At 37.1% G+C, this 18,731-nt stretch overlaps 1 protein-coding gene across 17 annotated transcripts in view; it reads right to left on the reverse strand.

Annotated features, from left to right (window-relative positions):
• The window catches only part of ZMYND8 (zinc finger MYND-type containing 8), an 88,957-nt gene that overhangs the window by 52,199 nt on the left and 18,027 nt on the right, over positions 1-18,731 (reverse strand). For 8 of the 17 annotated variants that reach the window (XR_003254104.1, XR_003254120.1, XR_003254097.1 and 5 more), the window contains exons 1-2: positions 8,688-8,786; positions 6,284-6,354 (exon numbers count right to left, since the gene is read on the reverse strand). Coding sequence is in view for 2 of the 17 variants with exons in the window: in XM_026069121.1 (XP_025924906.1) it covers positions 6,284-6,354; positions 8,688-8,731 (115 nt within the window). In the remaining 15 variants the exon portion in view is untranslated. Of the gene's footprint in view, positions 1-3,952; positions 4,474-6,283; positions 6,355-8,687; positions 8,787-15,673; positions 15,897-16,077; positions 16,312-18,731 lie in introns of those variants that run through there. The other 9 variants (XR_003254138.1, XR_003254089.1, XR_003254024.1 and 6 more) reach the window with 6 other exon arrangements.

Here is an 18,731-nt window from a genome sequence, read left to right on the forward strand (position 1 = left end):
CTGAACTATGCTCTTATAAAAAAACAAGAAAAAGAAGCAGAAAACTGCCTTCCACCTAGACTCTCATTTCTCCCTTCCTTCCTACCCCTTAAAAGATCCTGAACTGTACATATTTTATATGGCGTGGGGGAAAATCGATGAAGAATTCTGAGAGAGAAAGGGGCAACACTAACTCCAGTGTCAGTAACATTACAGTCTGATTTGATAAAACAGGCTTCAATTAATAACGTGCATCGATTCCAGAACTGTGAGGTCTCCCAGTTATATTAATTTATTATCCAGAATGATTGCTAACAGATTTATGATCTTTCAAACCCATTACCTGTTATACTATAACAAGCTCTATTATCTTAAAAAAAAAAACCAAACATAGATAAATCTGTCAGAAACTGTATTCAAACTCTGAAGCATTTTATACTCATGCCAGAATATTAAAATATGATGCAGTTGCAACCACCAAAGCCTAGTTTACACTCAAGGAACATCAGCTGATGTAATTAACCCAATCTAGTTGTTTAATATAATAAATAACTGAAGTAAGCCATAGTTGTGTAAATCCTGATGAACTCCTACATTACAGTTTTGCACAAGTACAAAAAAACACCATTACATGTTTCTACAATGTAGGACTTTGGAAGATACAGAATAGGAAGCACTTCCCAGCCTCTTCCAATACAAGAGAAATAAGCTGTTTATAAACTACACTCCAGCTTTAGGGAGACTTACTGCCCCAAGGCGCTCTTGAAGACCCCCTGTCGTTTATTAAGTAACAAGGCCTCTTCGTTAGAGACAAAAGCCTCAGGCTGTACTACTTTTCACTGGAGCATTCTCAAATTACATTTCACATTGGAGTGAGAATCTCATCTCTGTGTGATTAAATACTTGGTATCACTGCACAGAAAACTGATACACAGTGTACTATTATGAAATTGTTACAAAATATGTAATTTATTCGGGGAATCCCATTTCGCAAGTCATTTTGCATTCACATTCAAAATATCTGAAGAGACATACAACCATTTATCGCTGTGACAAACCCCTAAGACCAAAACCTTCAACACAAACTTGCAGCAATGTCCAAGTTGTACAAGTCAAATTCTCACCATCAAGTAGCGGTGTCTCAGTATATGGTTTTATGATACAGCTAAAACCATCTAATGACTAGCTGTCACTGACAGGGGTAAGTCTGCTCCCAGCAATGATGTCTATCCAATTCCTTAGTAATCTAGTTCAGGGAGCTAGGCAGGTAGAAAACTGCTTATACACACAAGTCCTTAACCAGCTCAAAATAGGACTGGGTAAGCACCAGCATAGCTGCAAAGGGAGCATGAGGAATGTATGGCTAAGGATGGGAAGTAGAGAGTGAAAAAGCTCCTTTTTAGTGACAACTTGTCACTAGACAGGCAAATAGTTATGTTAATGGCTGAAATCCATGAAACCTACATGGAAGTCCATCTTCCACCAGAGCTAACTGCTGTCAGCAGGTAACTAGATAAACTGGCAGAAAACTAACCTAACAAAAATAATCTTCCAAGTTAATAGGCTGAGAAAGCTCAGTGAAGAGTCTACTGTTCTCTAAAAGCGAACAAGTGGAAGTGAAGACAGAACTGCATTAGCCAAAAAATAAAGCTGGTTAGGATGTGTAACCACAACCTGGAAATGCTCAGAAAGTTCTCCAGAAAGCCTTGAAAGCCCCATCTTGACATATTTATTAAACAAGGTTAAAAGGAAGTCCACAGGGCTGGAACAGAAGCATAGCATGATGCTTCTGTCAGACTCACTGATATATCATATGCAGATGACTAAATATTATAATAATCTATCCATGGCCTTTCTTCTTTGCTAAATAGCTATCATCTGCTGACTATGTTCTGTGTTTTCAGATTCCTTATATTCTCTTTAAGACATCATTTCTCATTTCCAGTTCTCAGATTCTTTATGCCTTCTTATTTCGATCAAAAATAGTGTGACCGCAAGGCGGGCAAGAGAGGGTCAGATACCGGTGGAGAGAGACACTCAAGATTCATAAGGGGTTAAACAGGATAGATTTAATAAAGGACTTGCACTACAGACTGCACAGGGAGCCGTGGGAACTGCGAGGAGTTCGCCAATGGGAGGCTGCTGGAGGTACAGGTCGGATGCACAGGCTGGACCCGCTGACAGGACTTCCCCCGTTGTTCATAAGGGCCCCTTAAATCTACTAGAACTGTTTCCTTATCTCAGCTGTGCTAACCTTGAGTTGCTACTGCCCGGGAAGCAGCTAGATGTTGTTGACAAAATGGAATATGCATGCCTGGCCCTGATGGGAATTTGGTCAGTGTGTAGTTTCACACATTGGGCCTGCCACCACACACTCTACCAGTCACTGACTCCTCACCAGATCTTCCGCAGGTGTTCTCACTACAACTAGCATAATTCAAAATCTTATCTTGAGTAATGTTGCATATCTACAGCTTAAGCAGATCTAAATCAGAACTGCTATGGTAACTTGCCTTCCCCTCTTCCCTTTCCCACCCCACCAGATGTCTGTCCCCACAGCTTTTTGCAGACAGGTGCTTCTGCGCAATCACACGATTAATCAGTTCATGATGCAGACAAAAACTAATACTAAAAAAAGTGACCAATTTTCAACTAATCAGCTTCTTGATACAGCTTACTATGAGGCAGCAAAAGCGTCAGTGCCAGCATAGGAAAGAGGTAAAAATATGTACCTGGAGATGAGGGTGTAGAATTGCATAGCTCTCACCTATTGCTATAGAATCACTCTTATATAGCACATTCTAGAGCATAAGAGGCCTTAGCTATGGTTTTAAGCTCCAGCTTCATTACACCTCAACTGATATAAATGCTGGCTGCCAAAGCTCTACACTTCCTGCACCCAACTGGTATGTTCCTGCCTTCTCTCTTACAGCAACTCTGGCAGTCTACCAAGCCATTTCAGCACCCTAAGTTAATAGAAAACTATTCACTTTTTATGGTTTGGTTAGTTTCCTGCCAGCTTAGCTATGGAAGGAAGCGGAGAAACCTGCAGCATCCAGCAGTTTGACCAGCTTAGGCTGCTTTGAAACCACCACCTTACTTAAACCAATTCAAAAGGCTACATTGACACCCTTATTATAGATCAAACAATGCACATTTCAGCTTAACTTAAATTGAGTTGGAACTGATTTATATCAATTAAAGTTAAGCTGCTTATACCAAAACAAGAATGTTCATGACGAGGTCTGCATCAGGTTAATTGATTTTGAAGCACTTTAATTCATTTTGGCACAACTTTCTTTAGATGGGACCTCACATATCCGTATGAACAAACTATTACTAAGCAAGTTAGGCTATGAACTTGCAGCAGATCAGCTTTTTCATGACAAGTGTGAAGTTATACAATGTCACTGATTTATTTCCTGCACAGGCTTCTCAGACCACCAAAAAACCCAAACAAACCAAGCAGAGCTGTATGCTTCCCTTAAAGGTTTGTCTATATAGGGTCAATTTCCTCATATACATCCTTTCTAAAAAAGCAAAATTCTGAACAAGCTTAATGTTACAAGAGGAAACAGAGTTTCCCATCAAACAGGTTTAGAACCTTGTTGCACTTTTTCTGCCTTATATATTGTATAACAACTGTTTCAAAATTCTGTTTTTAACTTTTGTACTGCAGTAGCACTGTACTGAACTAACAGAGAAACTTACCTCAATCCAAGTTACAGAACCCCAGAGAGATTCATTTTAGTTGGCCTATAATGTGAACAACTCTTGCATTAAGCAGATGACATTTCTGATCAACTATCATTCCCTTTTATTTTATACGCAAAACTACACATTCAACTAGTATAAAGTTCTACCACAAATTCATAAATTAGAGTAGGAATACAATAAAAAAAAAGATGGCTTAAAGGTAAGTCTCAAGATTTCTTTACAATGTACATCATTTCTTCACTGACAAAAAACATACCTGATAGTGCTTGAGTTGGTTTGTTGTTGTTTTTGCCCCAAAGATGGTGCTGACACGGGTTTTCCCCGACATACATGTCAAGTTTAACAAACCAATTAAAATAAATTAGTAGCTAGTTAAATAAACATCAATTCCATTATTATCATTCCATTAATTCCACTTCTGTTAAGCTTTATCTTTACCATGGTGGTACTTGTCCGACAAAGACCTAAACTAACTAGCACTAAATCTAAACTAGCACTGTGGTGATTCTGTCTTTCTCTTCCAAAGCACTTCCCTTTCAATTGCTACCAGGGCTTGCCTATAAGCTGGTTCAGGGAGCTCTGCTGACAGTATAAAAACATGAGTCATTTTCTGTCAAACTGACTCACCAAGGGATCGGATGAGCACCAGAACCAAACCAAAAGCAGCAGCAAGATCACATGGTTGAGAGTAGGGGTGGGAAGATGAAAGACTGACCCTTTTAATGACAATGAGGTATTAAAACAGCTCAGTGTCTTGGGAAAATTCATCTTAACTCCACAAAAAAAAGCAAAAAGTCTCCTGTGGGCTTAATTCATTGAAACAGTTCACCTTGAGGTCAGACCAGCACTAGAACTGATGCAAGGGAATTGCAATCTGTTGTATGGATCATACATCTGCTTCTGAGCGCAGTAAAGCAACAGTGCTAAAATGCAGCCATCTATACAAATAGCTATCATATTCATAAATGATTTTTAGATACAGAATATCTCAGTGGGACATAAGCAATAAGTTAGCTCACTTGATACATGTGAAACTCTTATTAGTACTTACATCTGGGCCAAAGTCTTTCTAAAGTTAACTGATGGTGAGATTTCATGGACAGCTAAATGAACCTAATGATCCCCTTTGTCTCCTTCATCGGGTTCTGGTACTCATCAAACTCTTTCATGGACAAACTGGTCACTAAAGCAGCCAAAGGATGTTTCCCTTTTTAAGTTGGTTAGAAGGTTCAAGTTGCTGGGATCTGACAAGCGTCACAGAGGAAGTGGTGGGAGTACAAAGCTGGGAGCAGGGAGGACCAAAAATCCCCCCTTTAGCAGCAATCATTAAAGCAACAAAAAAGCAGTTAATTTTCTGCTGGCTTAATAAACTGAAACATGGAGACAAGTAAACATCCAAAGCAGCAGAGGGATGGAGACTAATAAACAAGACTGACATACAGAGGAGGGAGAAAAGGACAAGAAGAAAGGGGCCACAAGGAGCAAGTACATCTCTTTTGATCATCTAACTGTCTTCTAACCATGCCACGAGAAAAGGATCAAGCAAATTGCTGTCCATCAGCACAGACAGGACCTAAATGTAATTTTATAACCATGTTGTCTATCCAAACTCCTTAATTAGAATAGTGGACTGCAGATGACCTGTGCCATGCTTTCAAGAAAATTAAATCTACACAGTTAGAGTTAACAAGGCTATGATCTCTGTAGTAGAAATGTGAAGAATAAGTGAGTATGTGCCAGAATTTAAGCAGAATGGTATTACTCCTTACCATGGTTTTACAGAAATGGCTTTTCAGGTAAACTGAGCCACAAAGTCCAGTACAATGGGGAATGGAAAGACAGCTGGTTGCCAATTACAATGAATTGAGGTAGACATTATTAGGCATAAGTATTCTGGCTGAATGGCATTTCTGTCCCCCAACTCCAAAAGAGAGTGGGATTATCTACATTGATATAAGCATTAGGCTTTCTTTGCACTGAGAGAGAACAGCATTTGCCTATAGTAATTCAATCATATGGAAAACCCCAGAAACCAGAGGGATGGAGATTCTCAGTCCCCTAGAATTCCAACAACTTTAGTTCATGTCAGGATAACAGAATGAACCCATGACAGTCCTTGAAATAAGTACTGCTCAATGGACCATTTTAGTGGAAACAGAAATATTAATGTTCTTGTTTGTTCTTAGGGTAATTAGGACTAGTTACTATAGGAAATGCCACCTTGTTATTATTACTTTCTCCTACATTGCAAGTTTAGAAGTACTTCAAAGGAAACCAGTATCAATGAGATGATATAAGAGGTTGACATTTTTTCAGACACATAACCAAAGTTTGTTATTCATAAACCAGAAATAACAATGTAGTGGGGGATTGGGGGGAATTGCAAAATATAATAAAAACTAAGCAAAAATTTAAAAACTTATTAAGATATAATATTGTTTTCCATTAACTAGGTCAGTAGCCATTATAAAAAATACAAATCTTTACTCCAGATTAACTTCATAGCAGATTATACAGTTTCACTATCCTGCTTTACACATAGTCTTCTGTGTTGTAGAATGTAGATGACATATTCCTCCTCACTCACCTTTGGATCGAGTAGAGATATCCATCCCCTCCACCACCTCCTGCTCTGCCTTTATTTCCTCTTCAGCCAAGCTGCAAGAATTAAAAGAATGAATTAGAGGAGTGTTGGACTGTATTATTCCCGTGTCCAAATTCATATATAGAAGTTGAAAATAACATTGTCAAACACAACTGTGTTAAGATATTTGTGATGAAAGCAAAGATCTCTTAATTGCCAGAGTTTACACTGATCAAAACATGTAGGGAAACAGTCCTGGTCCACATGCACGCTGCATGCTACCTGTTACAAAGGTAACATTTTCATAATAAAGAACATGTACTGAAGATTAAGACAAACAGAACTTCTCTTTCTCATAATTCATAATGTAAGGCCTCCATAAACTGTGTGGACAGATTCCTGATAATGTTCAAATGCTCACCAGCATCAGTGAACAAATTAGCAGAAGGAATGATTTATCAAAACAGAACAACTTGCAAAATTAGTACCTAACATGCAATTTCAAAAACTCTTAAATAAATAATTTCAAGCATTTTGAAACTAGACTGTATAACAGAAAAACAAATATTTATGATTTATTGGCAGTACAACTACACCAACTATTATCTAAAGAATAAACAGAATAGAGTTGTTATCATTCAACCATCTAATCTTATACAGCCAGTTTTATTTTATTCCAGGTAGGATTAAACAACAATTAGATGGCAAACTATATCTGACTTGCTGATATTCTACTTTCTGCCAGTGATGCCAATCAAGAAAATAACACACTGTATTTTGCTAATTCAGTAACTCTGGGGAAGGAAGGTAGAATGGAGAGGAAAAAGAACTAGAATAAGTATTGGGTTAACAATTTTTGAGATTTGACTATTATAGATGAAAGATAAAGAAAACGTGGGGTTGAAGCAAGCCCAAATTCAAAATTATAGACAAATGCAGTTATGGTGTCTGAAGCAGGTATCACAGCTGTCCATTAATACTACAAGAGCAAAACAGCCAAACAGGATGTAGACCTTTTCCTCAGAAGTGACAATTTACTGCCTAGTTTGTTAATGTAAGTTTTCACAGATACCACTTACATTAATATGGTAGACTGTGAACTATTGCTGCTTTGTGGCAGACAGATTCCATTCAGCCATCTCAGCTGTAGGGACAGATATTTCTAGCACAGGGGCAAAGAGAACAGCTAGAGACCTCTGCTTTAGCCGCTGTGGTTATATCTGCCTGAGACAGTTAATCAAGGCTCTGAAACAACACCGAGGACTTGGTCATACTTAAAACAGAAAAACTCTCCAGGTGGACAAACAGTTTATATTAGCAAGAGTTTTGTATAAGTTAAAATAGTTCCCTAAACAAAGTAAAACTTACCAGCAGAAAGACTTTTGACTGGTATTTGTCAAAACTACTTTTAATCAGCTATCAACTACCAGGGGGGTTAGGTTGAAATTGCTTTCATATTTCTAAACAGGACAGTTATGCCAGCAAAATGTTTAAACATAAGTGAACCAAGTTCAATGTATGGAAGACCCAAAGCTGAGAAGGCCCATCAATTCTGGAAAACTTTATTCTATACTTCTCATTCATATGTATCAATAATTTACAAATTAAGCTGTTTAAAGCCATGAAACAATGAAGAGAAATTCTAGTCTACTAGTATCCAATCTCCCAGTTTGTGGCCATGCAGTTTATTCCAGGAAGAAGGAAAGGCACCCACGTGACCAGAATGCTGGTAAATGCATAGCATAGTTGACCATATTACAAGGCTCCCCAATTTACAATGCATGGGCAGATCAATTATACTTGCACATTCGTTACACCCTTTCCCAGAGGGCCTCTAGCAAAGAGAACCTGGCAGTGTATTGCAGACACCAAACACTTCATGCACCACTTGTCTCTGCCCATTCTCTTTCCAATGGGTACTAAGCAATGGGAAAGGATGGGCTTACAGGATGGGTTGATTGTTCTCTTCCCATGGTACCTTGGTTTTTTTCTCTCCCTCCCCCTTTAAAACCCAATTTCAATATTATCACCAAACTGTAACAAAAACTATTAAAAAATCAACTTGTAAGTATGTAACAATACAAACTAATTCTATCGACAATGAAGTAAGCTAGCTGTATGCATTACCTGCTTTTAAAATATAGATCCAGGTTCAGCCACAGATTACAACATACAAGCCATTACAAGACTGTTTGAAGTCTCAGGATTGTTTTACACAGGTTGCTTCTAAGAGGAATGGACTTCCCAACCCCTGACTTTATGTTCCAAAAAATCAAATGTTAATTTTAACTGAATGAGTTCTGTGATTAGCTCACTGTGCAGCTGCATGAGCAGTAGTGCCATACAGAAAAGAGGAAATGGGAGCGCACTGCCTGTGGGGAAGGGGGGAGAGAGGAAAGAGAAATACCCTTTTGGCAGCAGCTCACACTTAAGTTTCGTTAAATCAATCATGACATTCCAGACTCATCCAAATGTATCAGGTGGTATTTTGTTCAGCTCACCAAACCTTAGCAGAAGGTGATACAAGAGACAAGAAGGATACATTAGTTGCTACAAGTCAGTATTAAGCGGCACAGAGCTGTGCAAGAGTCCTGGCTGAGAAACGTGTATGGCAGATCTATACAGCAACATAGTAGCAGAAATTGTTTGTACATCCCAGACTGAAGTAGCACGGGGTGTTACATAGCTGACCCAGGACACTCTGCACCTGAGGCCCCAAATCTAGCACAGGGGGAATACTACAGGTCAGGACTCCTACACATTAGCTACAGTATGTAAGGTTTTTTCAGCTCTAAATCTGTTTCTCCCCATCTAAGTTAGGAAATTCAACCAGCTCCTTCATCACCTTCTAAAGCGTTCTTTCAATATATCTATAGAGACAAAAAAAAGCTTCAAAAATAGTTCCAAGATAACAAAATATCTTAACTTGACACTTCTCTGATGTATCATATAAAAGTCAGACATATGTGAGGTCTGAAGACAGCTTCTCCAAAGATGTTAAGTTTAAAAGAACAATAAAAAATGCATTCACCATTAGACACAAATGTTCTTGATTTCTGTTACCGATGGTGGTACACATATCCTGTACAAACATATGCACCTCTCTGCTTCACCCATAACTAAACCAAAAATCAACAAATACCTGCTATATTAGGAATACCGAGCCTTAGAGAACAGATTGCATCTAGATTTTCTCTGCTACAAGTCATCTCACTCAATTGTTTAAGGGCACAGACTGTGTCCTTAGAAAATTACTGAGATTATTCTGAAAAATTCAAAATGTTGTAGAGGGAGAGGAGTTAAATAAATGTATTAAACACTGTTATAAAAGATATTTAAAACTCATGCTGACCCTCAGAAGCATCTCCCATTGTTTTATGTGCTGTAATGTATTATGACTTGCACAACATGACATTGTTTGAATGGGGGCAGCGATGACTATAGTGGTAATCTTAAAGACTGAAGTTTATAAATAAAGGCTAGCAATTCAGAGCAAGTTTACACTAACTTTTCTAAAGCTGAAAGATCTCTTCACCTTTGCACCTTCCACCAATATGAGTAATATTCTGAAAATGCTTTAAACATCACAAACTTCCGACCCCAGAAATTTCATTACCAAAAGATTTCAAGTGAAATAATTCAAGAAAAACAGGTCCTTAATGACAGCTTACTATTACCCACAACAAAATAAAAAGAAAATTAAAAAGAGCATCAAAATAAGTGCAAACATCTACTTCTACGGAAACAGTAACTGTTTGCTCAAGTAGACCATTCTAAAGAGTTGCATTTGGAAGAGATTTCATTTTTGCAGGACTGAGAGCTGTTCTTTCAGTCAGGATGCATTACTATTATGCATGTGTATTATGAATGTGATGCCCTGAGGTTGCGGATCAGAAACAATACTGGTATATACTCAATTAAGTGCCTAGCTGAGCTTGTATCATTCTGAGAGCTACTCTTATTTCCTTATTAAAATTAATGAACACAGAGGAACATATTTTAAGAAAATAATTGAAATTTAAGCTTTGCCAGTTTCACTGTCAATTGACTAGAACACACATTAATCATTTAAAACTTCCCATACTCATATTGACAAGGCTTACTAAAAAAAAAAAATGAAATTTTGTTTCTTAATATTAAAACTAACTTGTTTCACACAAATTATTTTAACATGTCTGAATGAGGGGAGATGGGGTGCAGATTATTCTTTTGAGGGATTTTGGGGGACAAAAAGAAAAAAAAAAATAAGGATGACAAACATACAGGGTTCATTGATCCTTAGCTAAAAAATGCAAAAGGAACTTATCTGCATGATATTTAAAACATGTTCTTTATTACACTAAAAAGAGCTTTTTTTAATGAAATTCAGTTTTTCAAATTTCAGAGCAATAAATAAAATACTGACTTTTCTATTTAGGAAAATCATTCCTGCAGTAGTAGTACTTACCTGAAAAAATGTACATACACAAAAATATTTAAGACTGCTCTAATCTATATTAACTAAGAGCAATTAAAAGTTGCAGATGAACTACTGCACCTTGACATTTAACCAAGAAAAACTGACAGATATGGAAAACCACTCAAAACAGCCAATGCCCACATACACGGACTAGATCTACATATGGGAATAAACATATTAATTTAAATTCAAGAACTATATATTTATGGAATTATTTTTTTCCTTTTAATTAACATAAAACAAAACAAAAAACACTGATTTAAGACTATAAGCACTAAAACTGAATTTCATCCTTAAGATAATTCCTGTCTCTCCCACATCACATTTGTGAGTAGCAAATATAAATAATGATTTCAAAAAACTGCATTCAATAAAAAATTGAAAAAAATATTTGCATGCCATTGCTGAATAAATAGCAGCTTTGTATAAGCACTCACCTATAACAGTCTCTTACTCATCGGTAGCTATGCTATTTATGCAGGATTCTTAAAATGGCGTCTGACAGCACTGCACTGCCTCATTCCTGTACTGTAGCTAAAATGGTAGCAGTTTATTCAATAACAGTATCTCTTGTTTAAACAGCAGTGCTATATTCGAAGCAAGCATCTAAATATCAGAAATGGTAAAGTATGACAAAAGGACACCTGACATCCAAATGTTTAACTAAAAAGGCACAAGACAGGGAGTTTTGTGAAGTCACAGGTTACTAAGGAAATCGCTCAATTTTAGATTCACTCTCCGGTTTGAGTCTCTCATATTTTATGTTTCCTTTTGCAGAATCCCCTGCAAAATGCTCAATTTGTATTATGCATTTAACATACACAAAATGCTTGTTCAGCTATATACATACAGTAATGTTTAAGCTAGCCACTTCTGACAAAATGCAAAGCAAAAAAAAATTTTTTTTTTTAATTTAAAGACCACTTAGATTCTTTTTAAACTTTATTCTTATTCAGTGTACATTTAAACTAGCTCCACAAAATAGAAAATCAGGGGAGGGAGGGAAACCTTTGGTGACACACAGTCCTCTGTAGGCTATCAACTATAGAGCTGAGGCCCAGGCAAGGCAACCAGAATAGTTAAAGATTTCAGAACCTAACAACTTAATTTGAGAACAATCTTGTTTGAAAACAAAGGTTTATACTGGCTATATTAAGGATATTAACATCCTGTTATAACATGGCTTTAATCCCACAGTATGAAACCCAGGTACCATGACAACTGGCAATAAAGGGTTAAGCTCCAAATGACAGACAACTTCTATCAAATAAATAAAATTCAGTTTCTATGCAGCTATTTCTAAGTTAGACTTTAACCCATGAATACAAGACATATTTGTTAATAAATATGGGGAAAAAAAAAGTTCTAAACCCATTTTAAAGGGCCAAGCTAGATGGCCTACTACAATGGTTTTCAATTTGTGGTTTGCAGACCCCTCAAAGTCCATAGACTACTTCTAATGGGTTTGCAAACAATAATTAAGTAAATCAAATCTATTCTAATTGGCTTAAATTCACTAGAGTGGGATTCATATGCCCATGGGAAAAATGTTAGGGATCCACAAATAACAAAAGTTGAAAACTGCTGGCCTAGTGAACAGTACTACATTCTATTTGGACAAAGGTTTATGTCCAACCTTCAAGATATTTAAGGGATTCAAATTAATACCTTGAATTCCAGACTGGGAGGAGGGGATCTTTTACGAAGATTTATCACCCCTTAGCCAATTACATTGGAGCTGCACTATTACTATGGAAAATTGACCATGACCTATTACTTTTCAGCTATTGGATCCACATGGCCAATACACTTGAAAACAAAGAAAAAAAAAATCAAGAAAAACTGATATCCCACAATGGGAGACGGCTCAGGAAGAAGAGACAAATGAAGTTTGTGGACACTAATATAGAGATAAAAATCTGTATACCAATTTCTGATTTTTGAACATGAAGTCCCTTTCAGTATATGCCTCTTTAGTTTCAGTTTAGGTTTTTGCAAACATTTCAATATTCCTGCCTGATTGGGGGGGGGAGGGGGAGGGAAATGTCACACTTGGAGTGGTTTATACTCTGCACTTTTTTCATTCTCAGTATGTTAAGTAGTGTCATTTGCTTAAAAAGTCACTCAGTTTTTCCCTAGCACTATTTAGCTTCCAACTAAAACAGTTTGTCTGCAAAGAATGAAAGAGGCATGTAGCTTTTAAAAAGCCACTGTTTTCATTGTAATTTATAATCCAGATCACTCTTTTGTTTTTCCCCCACTGCATTCTTTGTCCAGCTAATTACAAAAGTAACTGGATGTTGGCACTAAATAATAATGGCTAATCATATTCATCCTGGGCAATTCAAATTCCTCTTTAGTAGCCAGAAAATTTAAAGTGCAATTATACGATTAACTCCTAGTTACATTAGAATAATGGCCATTTACTATAAGCTGAATAAACCTCAGCTACATTGCTTCATACATGTTCTGTTTAATTGTGATATTAACAAGACCCAGCCCTGCAAAATCTTGGGTAGAAAGAATACGTGCTCTTTTCTTCCCCTGTGTCTATCACTTAAACAAAACCCCACATTCTATCTGTCCTGAACAGCAGAAAAACAGCACAGAGTGCGTCTTATTATGCAATCTATGAAAGTGAGTGATAACATCATACCTTGACAAAGCACCAAAAATATATGAAATTCTTCAGCTTGGCTGAATTTGCTTTACTTAGATGGAACAAAGATGGTAGAAATTTCCAGAAGGCCTTTCTCAGTCTTGCCACTGCAATTGTCAATCTTTAACCTACCCTCTGCTTCTATTGGCTCAAGCACTCCATGGAGCAGCGCGATTGGGCTGATCTGTAAAACAACACTGCTGTCTCTACCTTGCCTCGGACATCTTGCTGCAATGCAGACATTTATTTTTTGTGAACTATAAAAGAATTATATTTGAGTGATTAAAAATAGTGAACTTTAACAGACTCACGATGCTACGTTTCATTACATGCACAAGGGCAGCTTATACAAATATGCTTCACTGTCAGCAATGTGTCTGGAGGTGCAGATTTGAAACAGATCCTAGTTTAACAAAACCTGTGGGAGCCATTTTAATACAAGCTTTTTGATTGCAGATCACTTACTCCTGCTTCCTCATATTAAACAAATATAATGTTGTGCAATATTTAAGACTCAAAGCAAACTGCTAATGTGTATGAACTACTGCTATGGAAATTATGTCCAAATGTAATTTCTGTTTTTAGCAATTGAAGAACAAAAACCAGAATAACTTCCTAGCTGTGTTAGCACCTTTCTCTATGCTGAAAAATGCAATAAAGGTGCATACAAAACTCCTATCACATGAAACTCAGGGGTACAATCCAGCAGTGTTTTAGATTGCGAACTGAACAAGGCATTCTTATCATCTAATCCTTTGGGGTGGGGGGGGGTGGGGGGGTGGAAAGAAGAAAAGTGAGATATTCAGAGAAATATATTCATCCTGGCAAACTAGTAACCAGAGGTATATGGCTAGGTTACAGAATGTTATCAAATACATGGCAACCTTCTATAAAAGTTAGCAAGTATCAGTGCCTAGTAACTGTCATTTGCAAAGCCACCTTAGATCAAAGTTCTTTCTTAAAATCATGAATGCATGTGGACTACTAAAAACTATGCAAAAATTACATTAAAAGCACCAAAGAGCATCCCTGCTCTGCTTTCATAACTGTATTGGTGTTCAGTGAAAAGCGTTTTGTTAAAACAAGCATGCAAGTGTTGCAATTAAAATGTCAATAAAGGGCACAAAACGTTTAAAATTAGTTATAAATCAAGCAAGTTTATCTGATATTATATTTTGTATACTATCAAAAACACATGCTCATTAAGCATTATTTACTTAACTGTTTAAGGTCATTTCATTGCTGAGTACTAGCACATTCATCACACCTCAAAAGCCTAAGGAACGACCAAACTGTGCTCTACCCTACAAGCATGGTAATTAAGGATCTATGAACAAAGAGTAAGTAGAATATTTTTCACTGGCCTTAGGTAAACAGGAAGTATAAGCTTCAAACTTTAGAAGCAAATTATCAAAAAAACAGTGCATTCAAATTAGAGCAGTTTACATGAACAAGTCCCTTAAAATGGATGCTAAACAAATCTCCTGAATTTTTATATGACTAACCACTAACGTTACTTCACCTACTGCACTAACTGACCCACTAAAAACAAAATGTTTGGAAAACTATTAAAAATGTTCAGAGAGTAGCATGCTGCTTACTTACCAACTGTTCAAGCACCCATCTCATTTTTCCAGTTAAGAAGATACAACAGGCTGGCAGATTTGGGAATTGATCAAAAAGGAATTCTTTGAAATAATTACGCAGCATTAAACCAAAAGTTAAAAAAAAGGCAAAAAACAAGAACGAACAACATGTACTACTGTCATGAACCACACATGATTTTATATCCTCTGGACTCCACAACACAGAACTGTGGCTGGTACAGTGTAAAACAAAAAGGCACAGATAAAAGGTACATTAGTTTATTTGAACTATGTAAAAGAAGAAAGCTAACAGTTCAAAAACATTTTCCATAAAGAATCAGATTTGTAAACAGATGTATTGCTGCATTTTATTGAGCAGCAACCTATTTCCAAAATCTGCAGCATAAAAACTCCCTTTTAAAGGAACAAAATATTAACCATACATTGTCCCTCAGAAAGAGAAACACATTGTATTAATTATTCCTGCAAGAAAAAAAGTTCAAAAATCATTTTAAGTTAAGATAAGCTGCATAAAAAACATGATGCAACAGCACACCACCACCTAGGCCCAATATCTACAATCTGCCATTAGCACTTTTTGCTGATGTCTAGGTTTTTAAAAATCCCATATTTTCTCAGAGATAACTTATCTTAGCTGTTCCATTCACTGTTTAGAAAGGTAAACTTGCCTGTTCTTCTGTCTGCCATTATCCCTGCTTGACTCCCTGTAGGGCAGTTAAATGCATCTGCTCCCTAGCTTCCATTTTCTCTTCAGCAGGCATGTGACACAACAGACAATAGTGCTGGCAAACTGCTCAGAGAGAGAAAGCTTCTTTGGAATACCAGGATCTTGATAAACTCTAAAAACACCATCCTCCTGTGAAGAAGTAGGTATGCCAAGGTTTTGCCAGTCTGCAAAATAAAGCTGTGGCTAATGGCTACTAACCATGTGACCCAAGAAAGCAAATTTAAACAGTTTCAACTTAATAAAGTGCTGTGGTGTGAGTTTTGCACAACAAATCACAGAGAATCACACTCTCAACCCACAACTCATAGGTCTTAGAGAAAAAAAAATGTAAAAAGTAAGGCTTACCTCTGTGGATGCATTGTTAACACAGTGTTATGTCAATACTTATAAAACATGGAGGACAGGCTCTCAGTACTCAGACAGAAAGGGCTTGGCACTTCAGCTTGATGATCTGTCTTCCTAATAAAAGCTAATCCTGGATTGGCTACTTTGGTAAATCCGAATGTAAAGCTTCAGGGGATTGGCTGAAACACTTCCTGAGCGATTATCTTTGTGCAGCTCTGGCAAGCAGGAGCCATCCTGTGCATAGAGAAGACAGGCTAAGCTAGGCCCGTTTCAGCAAGAGAAACTTGAAAAGAAACCCCAAATGCGGGCTCCTCATAGAAAATACACAGATTTTCAAGCAGAGGGAAGTGATCACAAACTGCCTGCCTGAGCAAATGTGTTTCAACATGTCATTACTGAAGGCATTTGGATATTTTAAACCTGCAGAAGGGAGAGTTCGCCCAGGTCACAAAAGCTATTCTTTCCAAACGAAAAGTTAAATTTGCTTTGCTGCTATTCTGCAGTGTGTCTCATAGAGAAAGCCAGACTTTGCAAAGAAAAGAAAACACTGAAACTGAACAGGCACAGGACGGACCAAAATTAAATACTGAAATTTCAGAGAGAATGCTCATATTCCAGAATTTAAATATATTAACACCTATCGTAGCAACCATATAGCAACAATGTAATTTCTTTAGATACTGTGATAAGCACAGTCTTAAATAAGAAAAACTTCATGTCTGATTTCTACAAAAAGCTATTACACAACTTTAAATGCACTGTCAAACAGAGTGCTGGCATTCAATGCATGCTTTCCCTGTTTATAAAAATGCTGCAGAGGATAATAAAAAATCTCAGTATCACACCAGATACTGTATTCTCAAATTCCTCCCCCTCCCCGGCCCCCACCTTTCGGCCTGCTAAGGCTGTCAGTTAAACAAAAATCTGACTTCCGTATTAGTCGGCTGCAGCTGCAGCTTCCTGTCTATTAACCCTGTAGGACTTGGTACTTTTTAAGACATGGGCCCTAAAAAGAAATAGATTTCTCTATACGGTATGGTATCAGTCTGCTTTCACATAAACATTAGTATAACTCTTTAGATTTTTTGTTTTAGCTTTTATCTTCTACTAAAATTCTGCAAATGAAACAAAATGAGAAAATGGCACGTAATCTTGAATTAGAATACAATGCATATGAACGACCAGTTTGATCTTGGGCCAATTCCCAAACATTTTATTCAAAAATGCTTTCATTTTGTTCCTCAAAACCCTGTGATTCAGTTTGTTTTCCTAATGCAGTGAAAGTGGGAGGATTTATCACTATGCCAAGAAGGAAGAAAGGCATAACTCCAGATGGAGATTTTAAAGGCCAAATTTTGACAAAGGCCCCAACCAGCCTTTACACTTGTATTCAAAATTTTGCATCTGTATTAGGTAGTTAGGTATTATCATTCTACAGCCATCAACAAATTACAATGGAAGCTGTAGATGAAAAGGCTGATTCTGAAGCATATTGCCTTTTATCAAAGAATTATTTATGCAAAAAAAGAAAAACAAATGGAGTTGTAGAGGGAGAGATTTAATATTAAAACAATAATTAGCAAATAACAAGCTAAAATAACCAAAGCAAAATAAACATTCTTACACTCCTGAAATGATTTGATGCAGAATCTAGGATAGTGCAAAAGCAATTACAGGAAACCATCTCCCATAAATCAAGGCCAGTTGCCAACAAAATATGCACTTCATTCTAACTTTACCTGAATGCTAATGATCCCTAAAACAATCACCACAAATAAAACTAACCCCCTCCTTTAGCTCCCACCAGCACCTTTCATGACATAACCATTCTAACACACAAACCTCTTTGCTTGAGAACTGACATGACTCATACCTATGCAACTCAATAAAATTAATAAACCTACTCTGCATTGTCCCATACTGAATTCAGATTATTTCTGAGATAGCAATTATTGTCTCAGGGAAACTGCCAAACCATCCTATCACTGTGCTTACATTTTTTGTGTACTTGTGTTTTAGTCTGCACCAGTGGATTAAGAGCCCAGAGTATAAATGTTCATCTCATAAGTAATTCTGGAGTCCCTGCTGGAAGCATTTTCCCTTTTTAGCTTTGGCACCATTTTTCAGGGCAGAGAGCAGGAAGGCTCATGGATTACACTGGCAGTTTGTTCTGTTTTAGGAATGTAGCAGAAACAGTGCTGCTATAAAGGGAATCGTACAGCCCACTACAGCAGCAAGAACACACTGGAAATGCGTGACATTAAAGTGAACACTTGCAGTAGTTTTAACAGTTCAAACGATTCAAGATAGGTTTATTTTTTACTGTATCCCTAAAACCCTATGCCACTCAGAAATACCAGCCCCCAATGTAAAAATATCCAAATTTTGATTTGTCCATGCAGCAAACGTACATAAGAGAGGACTATCAGCCATTAACATTTACTCTCATTAATGGACTGTTCTACTCTAATATTATTCTATTCAAAAAACTAAAATCCTAATCCCTATGAAGCACAGCAAGAGAGTAAAACTAAATACATAGTATTTGTCAATGCTTTGTGCTAACCAAGACCTTACTCTGGGAATGCAGTAATGCTGATGGTGACTGGGAACTCTGCCAAACTGACACACTTGGACCTAAGGGAAAGAATCAG

The sequence above is a fragment of the Apteryx rowi genome, unplaced genomic scaffold, assembly GCF_003343035.1.
Source record: "Apteryx rowi isolate R43461 unplaced genomic scaffold, aptRow1 scaffold_0, whole genome shotgun sequence".
NCBI lineage: Eukaryota > Metazoa > Chordata > Aves > Apterygiformes > Apterygidae > Apteryx > Apteryx rowi.